Below are 18,904 nucleotides of genomic sequence, written 5' to 3'. Positions count from 1 at the left end.
CAAAAGTCCTTGAAATAAAGACAGTTCTCTCTGACAAAAGGTAATGTGTTTGATCGATACTGTCTTAATGTCGATCATGTATTTGCCAAGTGAAGTTGTATACACCATGTAGAGACTGTAAAATGCATAAGGTTCAAATCATTCCATGCCGTCTTGGAGGGGTACCGTGTTTTTGCTGCATATTCCCATTTTACAGTTGACATTGCATTTGGTTCACAGCAACTGTAATGGGAAAAAAGGGTAATGTACTAGCCATGAACTACACAGGCATCACTTTACCACTAAAACTCATCATAACATACTAATTAATCCACTGTTTTTTCTATAGGAAAGTCTTGAACTGAAATAGAAGTCACGTGATGACTCTAATTCATTGTGAATAGTTGCAAAATGTTGCTGTTTTTCTATGGCCTAGTTTTATATAAGTCACAAAGGAAGTTGCTAAAATGAATTTGAAGCTCCAGTTTATAAATGCTTAATTCCTCATGGATTTTAACCTACCTTATTAGGGACAACTCTGAAGCACTTAAGTTAATTCCTTTGCAGCTCATTAAATATTCTATTTCCCTTGTGCACAAATGGTTCTAGCCTTAATTCAGCAAAGTGATAAGTAGGTAGATAAATAACTACTTGCTGCTTGAAGGAACTGTAGTAAGAAGTGAAATAGGGCAACTGAATTTAAGGAAATAAAATCAAAAGACCTTCCTAACTGTACCAAGCAAGTTAACTTTCTTCTCAATGTCCTAAAGTAAGACAGGACATAGTTCAATTTCCAGAGTCTTGTGGCTGTTGTGCAAATAAATCAGATGGAAGGAGCATCTTGTATCCAAGTCTTGTATCCTGAAAGGCAATGACAGATTTTCAAGATGTGCTGCTGCAGACATAGCAGAGCACTTACTGTGTGAGAGAACTTCAGCGATTCTATGTAACTTACACAGTGAAAGATGGCTGTGGTTATGGTGAAAGATGTGATAGCTTTGACACGTAATACATTAAGAACTGTATGCAAGAAATTAGAGGGTGAAGAGAGATCAAATTGTTTCAGGTCATGAGAAGCTGTATTAATTTCAGTCCTTTGGGTTTTTGTATTGATTATATACTTTACAAGTTTAGTTGTCTGCAAAGTCCTCTATTAGCTGCAAAATTATTTTTATTGAAGCAAGGCCATAGTTGAATTACAAATTTTTTTTTTCATTTTACTGACTATTAAAGCATGACAGTTGTTGTGCATTGTTTGATAACATTTAAAAGGTGTTGCAAGGATAATGATAGTAAATGACCATCATAAAAGGTGCATGAAACTGAAATTATTTTGGAGATTCAAGTGGCAGATTTATTGTCAGTGAAGTGTTTAACAACACTTTATTTCATTACAAACACATTTTGAGGAAAGCATTTAGTTTGTATATTATCTCAGTTTATTATGAAAATATAAAAGGGATGCAAACACCTTAGTTATTTTTGTTCTTGCACCAAAACTCTCCCTAGGGAATCTGAACTCTTTGCAAATGAATTTCAGTAAATGTGGTTAGGAATCTCTTCAAACATTAGCAAAATATTTGTAGTTCTATCATTTCCCTAATAAGGGTGTAAGAATTGTAGAACTACCAAGAAGCTAGGGCTTCCTGACTCTGAAATAGAAGTGATGCTGAGTAGGACAGGACCATCTGGAAACTGGTCTGCAAAAAAAAATCCCAACGTTGCCATTATGGATAGCACAGAGGAGACAATGGTAATATACAGCAAAGTTTTCCTGATATTTTTATATGGGATTGTGCTCTCAGTACTAATACATAATACCTTTCTAAGTGCAAAACATGGTGAACAAATCAAGGTAATTATGCATGAAAAATTTAGTTTAGTATTTAATTATTTGATGTATGAGGTACTTATACAAGTGTGGGTTCATGCTAGCGTATAATTGTACAACTTTGTATTTTTTTTCAAAATACACACCAAAAAAGAAATGGTTTATTTAACTGGGACAGACCTTATCAGAAATTTCTGAATACTAAAGGCACCACAAAAAAATTTACTTAAAAATGTTATGTGGGAGCATAATATCTAGATTGCTATTGAGCTTATTCTTGCTTTACAAGGTCAGTAGCAGTTTTGTTTGATTACAGATCATGGGTTTTTGAAGATGATGAATTATCATTTATAGTAGATATCAATACAATAAAAAGTACCATAAAATTAGCAGCTATTAAATGCACAATCATAGATTTTACCTTGAAAATGTATATTTATCATATAATTCAGTCTTTGAATTGTAGAATTTATATTTTCAGTTTACATGCATGTCAAAATGATTTTTTTTTTTCCAAAGGTGACAGAAAACATTTACAGAACACATTACAATCTAGAAAGCACTTGAAATGTCTTTTCTGTAGTCCTTTTTTAATAACATATGCTGGACCCACATCTAACTTGATTTTCATGTAGTGGAGTGACTTACTGAGTCAGCAACATGGAATAGATCTTTTCATGTCTGAATTACCACAGAAATATTTTACAATGACAGTTAGTGAAAATGACTTGTCCAGAATTGGTTCCATTTACTTTTGTTCCCAGTTCAATAAATCAGCTTCACACGACTACTGTGTTTAAAGTTAAAGCATACTTTTGAAATGCATATAGATAATTAGACCTATCCTCTATATCTTGTTGTATGTATAGTATCAGAAGAACTCTGACATCTCATTCACAATACTGTAAGCTGGGTAAATGATTTTTGATTTGTTTACTTGATAGGTAGAGGAGACACATCAGTACATACCTAAGCTACTGCAATGCTAGACTTTTAACTACATGTACATTTCTGCCAAATACTTAAGTACCTCTTCAAAGATTATGTACTCCTTCCTATAATGTCTTGTTTGGAATCAAAGTAGTGAGTAATTCAAACTTTAAAAGATGATTCAAAAATGGTAAGTTTGACAACGATGGCAGTATCAATAATTCTATCAGCTTTCCAGTATTGACAATCAGTGGATTTCTCTAGTTATATACTGTTTTATATATTTTCTTGAGTTCTCTTCTCTTCTTTCTTCTTGAGCAGGAGATGCAAAACAAAGATCCATAAGAGCCCACCTGCTGCAGTTAGAAACATCATATTATATAAAAATATACTTTCTTTACCATTTTTCTTTATTATCAGTTTGCTTGTTTCATGTCCAGTCGTCAGTTTGTTAAATGCTTGTATATTTCAAAAGTCGTGTGCACTTTTTAGTTTATGGATATTCCCTGGGCCAGTTTTTATTGCAAATAATGCTATTTATTTCTTAGTATAGGTTGTCCACAGCACCATAAGACATTGTTTTGTGAAAATCAGTCTTTGTCTGAATGTCTTATGAAAACAAGAAAGCTAAAGAGACTAAATTTTTAAGTACATAATGATTTATCTGAAAGCTCTGTTTCACTATTTTTGTATTATTCTCTTCGTGTCACATAAATTCACATTAGCGAGAATAACAAGCTAATGTGTTAATATAGCACACTGAGATGAGCGGTTTAATTTCAGAGTGTTCAGGACACTGAAGAACTGGATCACTAAATTCTCCCTAAAGTAAATGCTGGAGTCCTGATTTCTGCAAAAATCCAGATGTAGTGGATGGAGTATGCATTGATTTCCCATCTGATTAGTATGCAGATCTGCACTATAAGATAGCTTGAAATGCCTCCCTATAGTATAATGCATCATTTGCATAAAACTGATAACATGTGTTCCTTTTTAGGACTTTCATTTCACCTTACAAATCCATTTCATACTTGTTATTAGATCCCTGTCTGGGCGCATTGTTGGAGGTGTGTGGTGGTTCTTTACCCTCATCATAATCTCATCCTACACGGCTAACTTAGCTGCCTTCCTGACGGTTGAGAGGATGGTGTCACCCATTGAAAGTGCAGAGGATCTTTCCAAGCAAACTGAAATTGCTTATGGAACATTAGATTCTGGCTCCACTAAAGAGTTTTTTAGGGTAAGAATTTCTACTTTTTAGATTTCTGTTTTGTCGTAACTAGGTCTCCACTCTTTAAATGTTTTCTCCCTGGGCTTTATTAAAAGGTTGCTATAAAAATGTGATATGTGCAGCCTAACTTGCAGATGTATGTGTTTTAGTTTACTCATTACAATAGCATTTTATTATCTATATATAAATATAAGGGCCATGTTATAAACAATGCAAAGTAAAAATGACTGCAAGGAATTACCTAAAAAATATTCCACTGTAAAGAAAAAAAACAAGATCTGATCATAGAAGGGAGTTGACATCATTCATCTAGGCTGTGAGACAGTAGTTAACAATTTTAAACAAGACTGATAGTTGTGCTATATTTTAGATAGTCGTGCAGTATATAGGAACATGGGAAGGTGCACAATCATGCTTTAGTATTTCACATGATTTTTCAAACTTACTGATGGGGAATGGGTTACAATCCTGTTGGCAGCTGTGGTAAATCCATTCCTGCTTTTGAAAACAGTTATTGTATTTGCATTACAGTTATGTGTTGGAAGTCTGTCAGTCCTTACCTTCTACATCAGTGTGTTTCAGTTTTTAAAATTTAAGACTGCCAATGTGTGAGTTTCAAGCTGCCCTTAAGATACCAGCTACCATGGTGAAATCCATCAGAGCAGGCACTTAAGGCTGCTGAGAAAAGCACTGTGACTTATTTGCAGTGTCTGTGCACTCTAAAATGGAAGTGGGTCTGAAGTGCTACAAGTATGAAGAACTTGTTTTTTGTTGTTGTTGTTTTTTAATTAATTTTTCTGTGGATGGTAAGAGTGTTAGGCTTAAACAACATGTATTTTAAAACAGGTGGAAATCCTATATTTACATTTCAAATAGAGTTTGCCATGGAAGCAAAGTGAAATAGTTTCTCGCATTTTTTTTCTTGTGTACTGTATAGAGTAGTAACTGTTGGATTGTGGTTTTCACTAGGCTTTGTGACACTTACTTAACTGGTAGCATAACAAATAGGAACCGTACTTGTTTCAACTGTAGAAAAGCATTTTTTTCTGATTTTAGTGAGTCCTGTAAGAAGACATGGTGCTGATTGCATTTCTGCTGTTCTGAACTGAAACTAATGTCGGGTGTGTAAGCTAGTGAAAATGAAGTTTGGGTTTTGGTGCTAAGTGTTGAGAAGCACACAAATGTTTTTCTGTTTTTGAGAGCATAAAGTTTTTAGATTGTGGCTATACTGGGGACTGAATGTGAATTAAAGGTAGATCAGTTACTTTGATTAGTTTCTCTTTAGAGAGTTTCAGGCTTTTTTTATTGTTCTTGTTTTAAAGAAAAATGTGTATAGAGTGGTACGTAGTTTTTGTTCTACTAATTTGTTAATGTTGGTTGAGATGCTATCTGTGATGGTTACTTAGAAGAATTAGAAGGTTTAAACTCATGTGCATCTTCCTAATTACACTTTAACACAAATAGTGTTTCCAGTGGTTACCTGAGCATAAAAAACTTACCTTTGTAAAAATAAGTGAAGGCTTTGTGAGGACGTGTTCTTCACCTTTTGTTCAGTTAGCTTTTGCTCTGCACAAACAAGGTTATAATGACCTCTGGAAATTCCTTCTCAGCAATTTCTATCACAAACAAGTCGATGCACTATGTGTAATGCCACTGCTTAGCCCAATGGTTCTATCTACTGTTTGCTCTAAATTACTTAAGCTTGCACAGCTATTTTTCAAGAAATAACATTTGTCATAAATTCTTTCTAGGAGACCTGAAACTCAGGTTTCAAGAATCAAACTGTCTGCTAAAGGCGATGTGAAAGCAGTCTCTAGCACAGGCAAGATTAAAATTTCTCTCACAGTATTTCTCTGCAGTAAATAGATTGGAGTGGATGTGACCTGAAATTAGGACTCAAATTCTTTGAACAGCTGGAAATGAGCATTTTTCTAGCACCAAGCTAAATGGACTGTCTGTCACGAATTAAATGTTTGTTTGTTTTGTTTCTCCAGTTAGTCTGCTTTCTCTTCAAGAGTTGATATTATTTTCAAGATTGTTTTCGGTGGAATGTGTATTGTATTTAAATCATCACTAATAGAGACCTCATTTCTCAGCATAAAAGTAAGGGTTATTGTATACTGTAAGAACAGTAAATAGAATTTGCCTTGCCTTGCAAAAACATGTTTTATGACACTAATTCACACAAGTGAACATGAGATCCTTCCATTGGGCAACTGGGTAAGTAGAGAAGTTCATGGATTATGTAGTTTAATGCTAAAGTAAACAGCACATTCAAAACTTGAGAGGTTTTGAAGAAGCACGTTTAATGCCAGACAACTGAGCTGTTTTGGTAAAGGTAGATTTGGGAAGAAGAAAGACAGAATCAAGATGAGGAAGATTAATTGTCTGGTACTTTGTATTCAAGGAAGAACTTAGGTTTCTGGCTCTTCAACAATATGATCTGCTTTTCAGTCTGAGAGCAGGAGAAAACGCTTCTGATTCTTTTGTGGTACCATAAGAAAACATTAAAAAGGTACCACCTTTTATTTGATTCTTGCTAGCATTAAACCACTTTCTTTTTCAGCCAGTGGGACCAATAGGTTGGCAAGATGATGTTGCATGTGGTGATATATATATAAGGGCAGGGAGAAAGAAGATTGGTTATTATTGTCGTCTCTTAAGAACAGAGCTGAAGAGGTGACACCTTACTAGCACTACTATCGATGAGAAAGTAAGAAAACAAAGAGAAGAGAGTGTCAGTGTGCCTAGCACTGCCTTATAATGCTTTCCTCATCAGTGTTTGCTGTTTAGTAAGTTTAATCTTTATTGTGAACTAAGTGTCATTTTGGAGAACAAATAAACATCTATGCCTGATTTCTAGCTTGAAGAATTTTGAGTCAGTAAATGCAGGCACAAGAGTTACTTTATGTGAATGTGAGGCCATAGTGGGTTTTGTTGGTGATGGTAGTGGTGTTTTGTTATTTTTTTCTGTATCAGGGTGTCTCTGACATGCTGGAGTCCCACTGAAATACGTGAGCTGATGAGGAAAATAGTTATAATGGTTAATGATGAAGCTATTACTGTAGAAAAAGCATTTAACCATTGATACCTTTGAATGTTATAGTTTTCTTAATGTGAATTACTTACGTGTTTTAATGATTTGCTTAACAAGAACAATTTAAAATACTGAATGGAGAAGAAAACATTCTTTAAAATTGCTTGCTCAGTTTTCTGAAGGTTATGCATTTGACTTTGGTTTTTGTGCACCCAAAATTGTTACAAATACTTGCAGATGGAACAACATGTAACTATATGTTGACTTTAAATTCAAGTTAACTCAAATATAAAGGAGGTTACATGAGCTATGCAGAGATGCTTACTACACAGGAGTTGTTCATTTTAATTCACTCTGACTCTCTTCAGAGATTTTCAGTTTTTGATGAAGAAGATTGGACAGAATCCAGTACCCATGGATGTGAAGCAGTACAGAAAAAACACACTGTTTTTGGGTTGCTTTCCATGTTCATAGACAAATTTTACGGAAAGATAAAAACTTGAATATCACACAGGGCAGCACCTCAGCTCAATTTTGTGAGCAGCTAAAGACAGTGTGCATATATGCCTTGCAGCAGGTGGGTTAGATAAGTAGTGTGAAGTACGCCAGAAATGAGAAAGAAAGATCTGTTACTGGATAGCAGTAGCCTGCTATCTGCTACCTGTTGTCAGCTGTGTAAGGTGAAATTCAGCAGCTGCTAAAAGAAAAGAAGAAATAATTGCCGACATTGTCTTCAACTTTTTTTTTTTTCCTGGAATATCTACAGAATGATTACAATATCTATGAATATCTATGAATACATTTGTTGTTCTGACTTTCAGAGTTTCATTGGCAAGCATTTTTATTTTCTGAATGAATCATGAGTGATTTGTTGGAGAAGTATTTGATGTTAGATGAATCCAAACAATATTCTGTCTTCTTTAAAATGTGTTGCGGGCATTTAGTGATTGTTCTTCCCTATTCCTCCGTCATGACTTCTTCCTACAGAGAGAAAAAGAAAATGAATTTATTTCATCCAATTCTGATTTGGTGGAAGTTATTGTTCTAGACCATGGTATTTTTCTGTTCTTCTCTGTGAAGAAGGTATTTCTGAAGAGTAAAGGGCTTCATTTGTGTTACCTGCTGTTTTTAAGATGGAATAATTCACCACAAGGATATTTTTTTTTCTTATTTTCCAAACAGCAGTTCTTGGCAATAATCTAAATGTTTAAACTTAGCTGAAAACTCCTGTTTTGAATAACTGAATATATGCATATATTCATGTATTCATATATGTATATATGTATATATTCATATATGTATATGTATATATATAATATATGTAAGTGAAACAGTTGAGTTCAAATCTTTGTTCAGCTTCTGTGAATGCTTAAATAACATTAACTTTTTGAGATGTTACATTAGCCTGGGCAAGTCAGGGTTGTCACATTAGCTTTTTTGTGTCAGGATTCTAGTCACCTATATTAAATACATGTTGGTTCATGTCTGCAGTGGACATGTCTGGCACCAGCGGCTACAATGTGGGGTGAACAGAGTAATCCAGGTGTAGGTTAGAAAATCCCGGGTGGAGGAAATAGTGGGTCACCACAACCTACAGACAGTATGGTAGTATGCATATAAGCTAGTCCATATCACTTGACTCAGAGATAATAGCCTTGGCACTCATGACCAAAGACATTTGCATTGCCTTGACACTTTATGTTTTTTGAGGTACTTACTGACTAACTTTACAGGTAATGACCATACACTAGTTGGAGAGCGTCAGTTGGCACTGAATCAAGAATCATAACTGAGAAAAAAGGATGAACAGGAATTGTAGTCCAGTGTTCTTGCTGCTGCTTTAAGACAAGAAACAGAAGCTTTGTATATCCTGTGTAGAAAATACCACACAGAAGTAATGGTTTTAAGAGTATTAAAAGGAGGGGGGAAAAAAAAATGGATGTGTGGGGGTGGGTGGTAATGAGAGTAAAAATCAGCAGGAAAATATTACTTCATAATAATAATGTTATAGGCACAAATTTTCTTCAATGGCAGATCAGTTAGAGATCTGAGAGTTAGGTCTCTTAACTCTCTCTATATTTGTAAATGCTAGAACAGTTGCTACTAGCAGGACTGCAAGTACAATCCAAGTCTTCAGAGTTCTTTTACTGAGGAGGGATATTTGTCACTTCTGCTATTTACTAGTGGCTCTGTCTTGCAAATAGTACTTTTAGAGTTCTTAGTGCAACTGAAAACCTAAATAAAGATCTGTAGTTCATTGTGGTTGCATTTTCTCCTGGGTTTACAGCCTGAAGTAACGGGCAAAACATTGAAGAAATTGTGTGTGGCTGTGCTTTTCCAGAAGTACATGTTTTTCTCAAATCAGATGTGGATTGTAATGGTTACATGAACAGGACTGCAAAGCATGGCTTGAAAGATACAAGGATCGTTTCAGTTGGTTGTGTACACTTGCATCATCTCTACAGTTGTCAGACAGAAGATACTACTTGATGGAGCGCAAAATGGTGGGTCAGTGGAATTTCATCTCTCCGGTATGTACTATTGACATTATCTACAATCACCAAGTATTTTTACCTTCAGTGATTTCTGAGCAGCTGCTGTAAAGGCAGTTCATGTCTGTATTAACCAAGATACATGATTGAACTTTGAGAGGGGAAAAAAGTCACTAACCCAAGAAGACAGACTGCTGCACACCTAACACTGCAGAAATTAATTTTAAGGCAATGTGTGTGTGTGTTAACTTCCTAAGTGTTTCATGCCGAATTTTTATGGACTACAGCAGTGGAAGAAAGAAACGAAGTACAGCTGTGTAAGTATGCAAGCTTAACGTTCAGCAGAACATTTCCATGATTTCTGTGTGCTTGGAAGCTTATTGAAAATGAATACCAAAAGGAAACAAAAATGGCACAAAGCTAATTTCTTTTAAACTTCAGTCATCTTTTTGCTGCTTGCCCATCGTTCATCAGAAATATGTATAAAACTGGTAAAAAATGAAATCAGTCATTCTACCTTCTTATCGCTTTAAAGGATGAATTGGAAATAGTCTGTGAGGTCAGAAGGCATCTCAAAAAGAAGAAGTGATGTGCAGAGCAGTATGAGACTAATTTACTTTCTCTCTGCCTACAATAGTTTTATTTAAAAACTTTTTATATTTATGTATGTTCAAACCAACAGTGTGAGATGGACAGACCAATCTGTTTTGTTCTGTTTTGGTAGCCCTTAAGAATTGTTCCTCTGTCAAATGAAAAGCAAGCAGAATTGCTCCATTAGAAAGAATTGTTACTTAGCTTTCACTGAGCAGAGTAAGCAGGAGGCAAGAGCTCTGGAATGGAAAGTTAGTCATGGAAAAAATGATGGAAGTATAATAATCCATACTGTTTTATAAAGAAGTCCTTTTCATAGTGAAAGGCCAGAAGAAAACATTAGAAGAGCTGACATTCTTCCCCTGAGTCATTTCTTGTGAAAAAGTGTTGTCTTTTGGGAGGCAAAGAAAATTGGCCTGAAGATTAGTATTCTTGTCTTTTCTGAAGATCTTCAACACAGTCTAGTGCTTCTAGATTTATGAGTACTTTGAAATAGTTCTTTAACTTTTGAAGTTGATAATCATGTTACAAAAAGTTGTTAAAAAAGACAAAAAGCATATGGCAGTCTGTGAACCTCAACCTGTCTTTAGACAAGATATTATTCAAGCTTCTAAAAATACACAAGAAAACTCTAAAATCAGGGAGAAAATAAAAAGACTTTTTTTTTTAAGTGAAAGTAGAGGTTAACAATTATGAATCATACTTCAACTTCCTTTTTTATTGTTTGAGATACAGAAGAATTACACAGAACATATTTCACTGTTAAATTTTGACTAGCTCCATAGAAGCGTTCAAGAGGTGATGGAGACTAAAGAATCTCAGTTGTGAAATCATATGTAACTTCTGTCATCAGCTGTAATCTCTACACGAAAAGGCAGAGACTATAGAACTGACATGTCATGAGTCCTTGAAGGAGATACGATTAGAGAATATTGGTTTGTTTTTAATTGGTTTGACAGAAGAAAAAGGCCCTTCACTGAAGTACTGAGATGATGGACAGACTTTCATTTACATCCAAAAGTATATTAGTGAAAAAATGGTTGTACTTTCTTTGAGGTCTAGAGGGTTCAAGAGGTTACCCTCTAGACAGACCCTCTAGACGTTTTCAGTTATGTTTTCCTGGTTTTCAGAGTCCTTAAATCTGTGCAACACACAAAAGAATTAATTTAGGCCATTCCAGAAACTCACTTGAAAATAAAGAATGAACTAATGAACACTTCCTTGCATCTTACTATATTATTATCTAGGAAAAATTATTTCTTTGTCCACATTACTCCACATCCTGCTGCATCCAGTTCAGCAAGCCTGTTGACCCAAATACTGTAGTGCTTCAGAAACTTTGTTTTGTATATTACTCAGCTTATTTTTGAATTATTATTTCATAATATTTATTACAAAGAAAATGCATTCTTGTATAGTATAATTTTCCTTTCCTGTTGATAAGAACAAATTGTGTCTGATGAAAGGAATATATCACTCCTTGATCTTCTCTTTCAAGTTTTCATCAAGTTTTTTTAGATGTTCTCACCAGGCTGTGCTCTGCACAAGATAATTTTTTGCTGGGTACAATGAATTTACAGCAGTGCAGTTTGAAGATTCTCCAGTGGTGTGTAATTTATTTTATAACTTGATATACTCATTAAAATAAATATTAAAGTTTGTTTCACTTGTGCTGTTCCTAAGGGCAGATAATTTCATAATATTACTCCTGTGATGGTTAGAAACATTCTTTTATTTTCCAGTGTGAGTGTTTTTATATCCTGTCATGTTATAGTACATTAATAGTTCATTTAATTATATATATATTTTAAATATTTTTCTTCCTAGTGTTTAGTTTCCTGATGCATTAGTACAGAGCAAGTATGTTTTTTTGTTGTTCTTTTTGTTTTGTTTTGTTTTGTTTCTTTCCTCTAAGCTTTCAGTTCCATCAACTAAAACAACTCTTGATTTGCAAGACAGATATTTGCCTGTTCATCTCATAACTCTTCTGTGTGTATATTTTAGTTCAAAGTAACTGCTCCTGAATGTGGGTGAACAGAACTGTACGTTGTATGCCAGCTGAGATCTCAGCAATGTTTTGCACAAAGGCACTAATATTTCCCTGTCTGTTCTGGAAATGACTTTCCCCCAGTTGTATCAAACTGTTTGCTGGTAATCATTTTGCTGATAGATGGTGATTTACCTTCCTTTTTGTGTTGTTTTTACACAAGTGAAAGGCTTTCTTTTTATTGCAGATTTTCTTATTGGTCCCAAAGTGCTGGACCATGCTTTTGAATTGGAAAGTTTAATTTCATTTCTATCACTGAAGCACTCAGAATTTTTCACTACTCATATGTAACAAATAAATAATTTCTCATTATCTGGCTTAATACATTTTGATCAACCCAATTTATTTTCTTACAGATACAGGTTATTTCTATCTTCAAATGTTTTCATTATGAAATGTGATCTGAAACTGTGCATGGCATGCTGTACTTCAAACTGAAAGAGCTGTAGTTGCTTTAAATGGTTTTTCGTTCTTCTGAAGTACAGTATATTTAATTCTAGGCTTCCGTAATGGCATCTGCAGTTTACTACAAAATCTGCTATTTCTTAAGAAAGTGCTTCTGTATTTTGGAATTTAGCTTATTTCCACCACCACCACCCCCATATAGGTGCAATAAGTTTTTTGTTTTGCATCTAACTCATTTTGATGATTTCTGTACCCTCATTTGCATGACTTATTATTCTTCCGTTACATAAAAATAACTTAATTATGCATTTAGATCGTGTTTCTATACCTAGATTTTTTTTTGTCTTTCTTTGTCTTCCCACCACACGGCAGATACTTTCCTTTCTCCAACTGCTTTCACTCGTGAGGCTGGAAAATCTGATGCTTTTTGATTTTTCTGCAGTTTAAACTATGTACTGTTTCCTTTATGTTGTCCAGTTTCCCCACTCAAATCAAGATCCTACTTAAAATTTGCAATTGTAATACAGTCATGTAAGAAAGCTGTAGTAGTAGATACTGCAATGTATGCTGCAGTATGATGGCTGTCCTTGTAGGCTTAGCTCTTGGAGTGGACAGGAGATTTTCCCTGTGACCAACACTTCAAAGAACAACACATTGATTTAGGTGTCATCATAGAAATTAGTTTGCATGACATTTATCTGAGTTTTTAATGAAATGAAATTTAAATAGTCTTCTTTGACTTTATGAAAGTGTTGAATGATGTGGAGGAATTTAGATTCCACTGAAACTGAATTTACTTTAATAAAAAATCTCAGAGAAGTCCTTTCAGCAAGTATTTTAACAGCAATTAAATGCTCTTGAAACTTTAATACTAACATACCTTGTAAGACAAGCCTCCTTGAACAATTAATTCTTTAAATCACATGAATATGATGATGACATAAGGCCTTTGTCTTCCATGTTCATATGTTGTCTTCTCATACGTGGATTCTTGGTACAAATTATTATAAGTAGGCTTTTGAGGAATACATTCTTATAATGGTTTGCAATTCTTTTAATAGGAGTATACGTATTAAAGATACTTTAAGTAGCTCAATTAGTTTAGGGAAACTGGAAAGCTTGTAAAACTGCATCTAAAGAAGATCACATTAATTTTACCAATAAAGAATAAAATTATTAGTATATTACAAAATGTAGACCTTCATTCTATTTGTTTTCTTATTTACTCTCAGTAGCCACCCAGTATAAATAGTTATGCATTCTAAAATACTTAGTAATATTAATTAAAAAGGCTGAAAAACAGTTTTGACTTTTTATTATCTTTTTTTTTTTTGGGGGGGGGGGGGGTTGTGGGAGTATGAATTGATTTTCTCTTTAAATTAGCAAGATTCATTTATTGTTACATGTTGTAGTCAGTGATAATATTGATTCCTGTCCTTCAGTGTGGAAGGTCAACAGGATATTTACACAGACCATATTTGAGAATTAAAGTTTTGCTCTTGCAGTACAAGATCATCACCTAGCAGAGCATTGGTAGTCTGACAAGCTATTTCTGTCAATGACATGCTAATTACAACATCCCATTTTAAGAATAGTAGGGCTTTGAATGACAAACTGGAAAAGATATCTGATGACCCACAAAATACACGATTAACTTGATAAAGCTTTCCATAACTTAATTTTCTAATGAGTTTCCTAATGGAGGCGGTGTTTTATGTATTTTACATGTAAATGGGATGTGTACTTCATAATAGTAATTTTCATAGTCATGACATGCAGAGGTAACATGATAAGAAAAAAAACATGTAACTTCTTAGGTATTTTGTATTTTCACAGAAATGGTAAATAATGCAGAAAGTGTTCATTGTGAATATTAGGGTTGTGTGCTTACATATTGGTAATGATTGTAATAACAAAGGTACTATTAGCTTTTAACATTTCATATATACACTGGAGAGACGTAGTAATAGCAACGAATCACATTAATTAAGAACAGTGCATATTATTTCAATATTCTTGTAGTCAAATAATAAAGTCATCTACACTGGTTGCATTGTTTGGATAGCATGGTAAAAAAGTGTGGGGGTGGGAGAGTTTACATGCCTTTGTTTTTTAATGGAGTATTGCTGTTCTTCCTTTTTCTTTGATGCCAGAAAAAAAAAAAAAAAAAAAAAAAAAGTATATAAGAAAATATAAAAGCCTGACTTGCACACAGGGCACCCTACATTCACAAGAATTCAGTTTCCATGTTGTGTAGTCCACTGTTACTGATGATGGTGTGCTTTTCCAACTGCAGTTTAAAGAGATGAAGATAAATTTTATAGGAATTATAACATGGGCCAAATTTAAATAAGCATGATACTATTTCAAAATGTTTTTGAATCGGGATATGTGCACAGGATAAGCATGCATACTTTTGTTTATCAAGCAGATAATGTTGACCTTTTGAATACATGCATATGTATGCACGGAATGCTAGGCAAAGGTCTTGAATGCTGTCCTTTTCTACATCCTTTAATTCTGCCTTTTCATATAAAATACAGCTTCTGGAAAGGAAAAAAATTGTGAAGGAAATAAAGTGCTGAAAACAAAGTCTTGCTATTAAGTATTCTGTGTAGCAATCAGACCAAAAACCTTAGAAGTCAAGTATTCCTTAAGTTGTATGTCATGGTGGTTTTTTTTTTCTTTCTTTCTTTTTTTTTTTTTTTTTTTTAATAAATCAAGACAAGTTCAAGGACTAGGTAGGGATTAAGATTATCAGCTGTGTGAATTCCATCGTAATGTTTCTTTTCAGTGTCCATGGCTGCAGAAGACTGCAGTCATGGCAAATCCTGAGTTTTATTTAGTATCTCTGGTGATGTTTTTCATTACTGATTTTTATTTCTGTGGTTGCTGGATCAGGTATTTTTACCTTCAATGATATGGCAAGGAACCTGTGAGCCATCTAGTGGGAGGTTTCTTCTTAGCACTTGACCATTTGAGAAATCTGTTATTTATGCATTTTCCTATTCAGATGTCCAGCACCAGCCCCTCGGTCTGTAGTGCGACTCCCCTCATCCTTTCCATCTACCTGATACAATCAGATCTCAGTCAAGTGACAGTAGGAAATGGGGTGCTGCATTTTGTTGAGGCTGAATGATGAAAGCTGAATAGACTTTGCTAGACATCTATAACATACATATATACATCTGTGAAAGATCATTTTAATAAACCAGGAGGCAACATAGTTAAGGAAGCAAAGGCAGTTAAGTCAATTTTAGAAGCCATTCATGACAGTAGCCTAACTTAAATGAAGTATATTTGTTTATGTAGTATTTGAATGTTATTTCAATAAGAAAACAATGTTTTAAATATCACCATAACCTTTTCTATTCTACAACATGGGATTTAAATGCCTTGTAATGAAAGTTGTGGTGACAGGTACTTGGAAGCATTTTGTCTGCTTTGGTTTGAACTGAACCCTTTAAGACAATTCTAAATTAGTCTAGCTTTTAGTTTCCCCCTTTATAGAGCAAGTTATGAACATTAAATATCACTGTAATTGTTTTTATATCACTGTTGGAAGCTAGATGTCCCTTGCTTAGTTTGTAGTTGTAAATCCTGTGTAGGAAGTTGGATGTGTGTTGCCAAATGAGTGTTAACGGTGATTGGAAAGGGATGGAGTATCTGTGTTCAATTAGAGGGTACGTGGAGGGAATGAAAACTCAGGGAAGATTGAGCTCCTTCATATGAGGTTATGGACTTCTCATTCCAAGCCTGAGTGTGTTAAGGAAGGAGAATATTGAGTACCATGCAGAGGCAAACACTTGTAGCTTTGCTTTCAGTGAAGTGAATACAGGGAACAGATGATAGAAAGCCACCAACTTTGCTGTAAACGCATTTAGGGTTTACAGTTTCTTTATAAAGTGGTAATGTTGATGGAGTTGCCCAGACATTAAATAGCCTAACTGACATGGATCTTCAGATGGAATTCTCAGGTGTGGAATGCTACTTACTATCTGAGAGGCGCTATCCATCTATCCAGCTATGTATCAGGTAAGTCAGGTAAGGGAGAGAAAAGTGTAAAATTAGATTTTTTACTGCTAACTTATAGTACATAGTGATATAGTTTACATTGTGAACTGGCTTGTTAAAGTCAATGGTTTGTTTTTTTTTTGTTTGTTTGTTTTTGTTTGTTTGCTTGTTTGTTTTGTTTGTTTTAGGGATTTCCTTAGTTTTTAGAATCATAAATTTTAGTATCGTCTTGGATGGAACAAGAACAATGCATACACAATATGACAGATGTTCTAAGAATACAAGAAATCCACTGTGCCTTCAGCACAGAGTTATGTTTCTCAATCATTCTAGTCATGCTGAGTATATCCAACCCTTTTGATATTAATGGGTATACTGAGTATGCGTAGATCAACAGATCTGATCAACAGATCAAGAGAACTTTCAGCTGTGCTGATAGACATGTAGATTCTGGTTGGTAATAGTTGGAATATTTTGATGTTAGAAAACCTTCAGTGGCTCATAGCACTACCAGGACTTTAAATAATAACAGACGTATGGAGACTAGAGAGAAACCTGAGCCTCAGAATCTTCCTAGGCAAAATTTCTGGACAGAAAAATAAGGGTAAGTCTAGGAAAATGATACTTCTTGTTCTTCATGAGAACAGTGAAGCTTTGGGAGATGGTGAAGGCATTTCTGATGCCTTTATACTTGATTCATTTATTTTTAAATGGTGTGATTAAAGATAGATTCATAGTAGAATTGCTGGTTTGAGGTGTTCTTCGTATCTTTGTTGGAGAATTGCTTCTCATACATTTTATTATAGTAGAAATTTGGTGAATTTACACATACAATAATAAAGTCTTACAGGATGACTACAAAACATGGTCTTTGGTTTTCTATAGCAAATTAGAAAGATAATAATCGCTGAGTTACAGGCCATATAGTATTACATTTTACAGTAGTTTATTGTCTACTTCATAAATGGATTTAGGTTGTCTCTTTAAGAAAGTAATTTAGGGTTGATTGTCAACTCCCCTGTTAGTTCTACAGATATCTTGATCAGACTAATGTGGAATGTGAAATTCTTGCACACTTAGGTTTTCTGCTCAGCTTAAATGGGAGGAGATGATATATACATATGCTTTCTTCTTCGTTAGAATTGTATAGTATGTGACAATATGAGGAATCCGGCTTCATATAGTATTTACATGATTAATAACTGTTACTGACCATAACCTGTTTAACCTATTTGAAAGAACTTGAAATACCCTTTCTATCTGCTTTTTCATTAATAACAGTACTTCATTTTTGGTGACATCTAGATAGCAAATGTTGTTTTTCTCCTATTTTCAGGTTAAGCAATAACTATCACTTGGTAGTTATAACTGCCAATTATAGTTATAACTACCAATTGGTTAAAGTGAGGGAAATGTACTTTAGATCATGGTCTTTCTGAAAGAAAAATGTGGCTTGCCAAGCTGAGTTTGTGAGGCATTTTCAGTATTACAAGTAACAACCTTGAAACAGGTGCCTCACTATTAACATTCCCTTCAGGTTTCACAGCAATGTTAGTTTCCTCTGTGGAGCAATCTGAAGTTTTGTAGTGCCACTGACACATTTCAGCTCACCTCTCATTGCATAACAAATAGCTCCAGAGAGCTGAAAAAAACAGTAAGAATAAATAAATAAATAAATAATCATCTTGTTTGAGTGGGAGCTTCTGATTTATATTTTACTGAAGTTGGAATATATTTCTTATCTTTCAATCTGGCTCACCTCTAATAAAATGGAAGTAATATTGTTTGCTTCAAAACTTTATGTATAAGAAATATATATACATATATACAATGACAGCATGATGCTAATAGTAAAAGAGAATTTAGCTGCTGCAATGTTTCAGCATTTGGTAAATAAACTTGCCTAAAAATGACATAATCCTATTTTCCCACGTATGCTTCCACTGTCTACGTAAAGATTAGTTAATTAGGCTTCATATTGTCTCCACAGAGATCTAAAATTGCAGTGTTTGATAAAATGTGGACCTATATGAAAAGTGCAGAACCATCTGTGTTTGTGAGGACTACAGCAGAAGGGGTAGCTCGAGTACGGAAGTCCAAAGGAAAATATGCCTACTTGCTGGAGTCAACCATGAATGAGTACATCGAACAAAGGAAACCCTGTGATACCATGAAAGTTGGTGGGAATTTGGATTCCAAAGGCTACGGCATCGCCACACCTAAAGGATCCTCATTAAGGTGGGTGGAATAGTATAACAATATGCTACATGTTGTTATAGTATCCCACCTACCCTGATGTATCTTTACTGATGTCTATGGTTTGTATAAGGATATGAGGTAACTCTCA

At 34.4% G+C, this 18,904-nt stretch overlaps 1 protein-coding gene across 6 annotated transcripts in view; it reads left to right on the top strand.

Moving 5' to 3' along the window:
* The window catches only part of GRIA2 (glutamate ionotropic receptor AMPA type subunit 2), a 90,574-nt gene that overhangs the window by 67,616 nt on the left and 4,054 nt on the right, over positions 1-18,904 (top strand). For all 6 annotated transcript variants that reach the window (XM_032186065.1, XM_032186064.1, XM_032186063.1 and 3 more), the window contains exons 12-13: positions 3,782-3,980; positions 18,548-18,795. In XM_032186065.1, the coding sequence (XP_032041956.1) occupies positions 3,782-3,980; positions 18,548-18,795 (447 nt within the window). The remainder of the gene's footprint in view (positions 1-3,781; positions 3,981-18,547; positions 18,796-18,904) is intronic.

The sequence above is a fragment of the Aythya fuligula genome, chromosome 4 (assembly GCF_009819795.1).
Source record: "Aythya fuligula isolate bAytFul2 chromosome 4, bAytFul2.pri, whole genome shotgun sequence".
In the NCBI taxonomy this organism is placed as follows: Eukaryota; Metazoa; Chordata; class Aves; order Anseriformes; family Anatidae; genus Aythya; species Aythya fuligula.
Note: the sequence above shows the minus strand (reverse complement) of the source record. Positions and strands in the feature narration are given on the sequence as shown.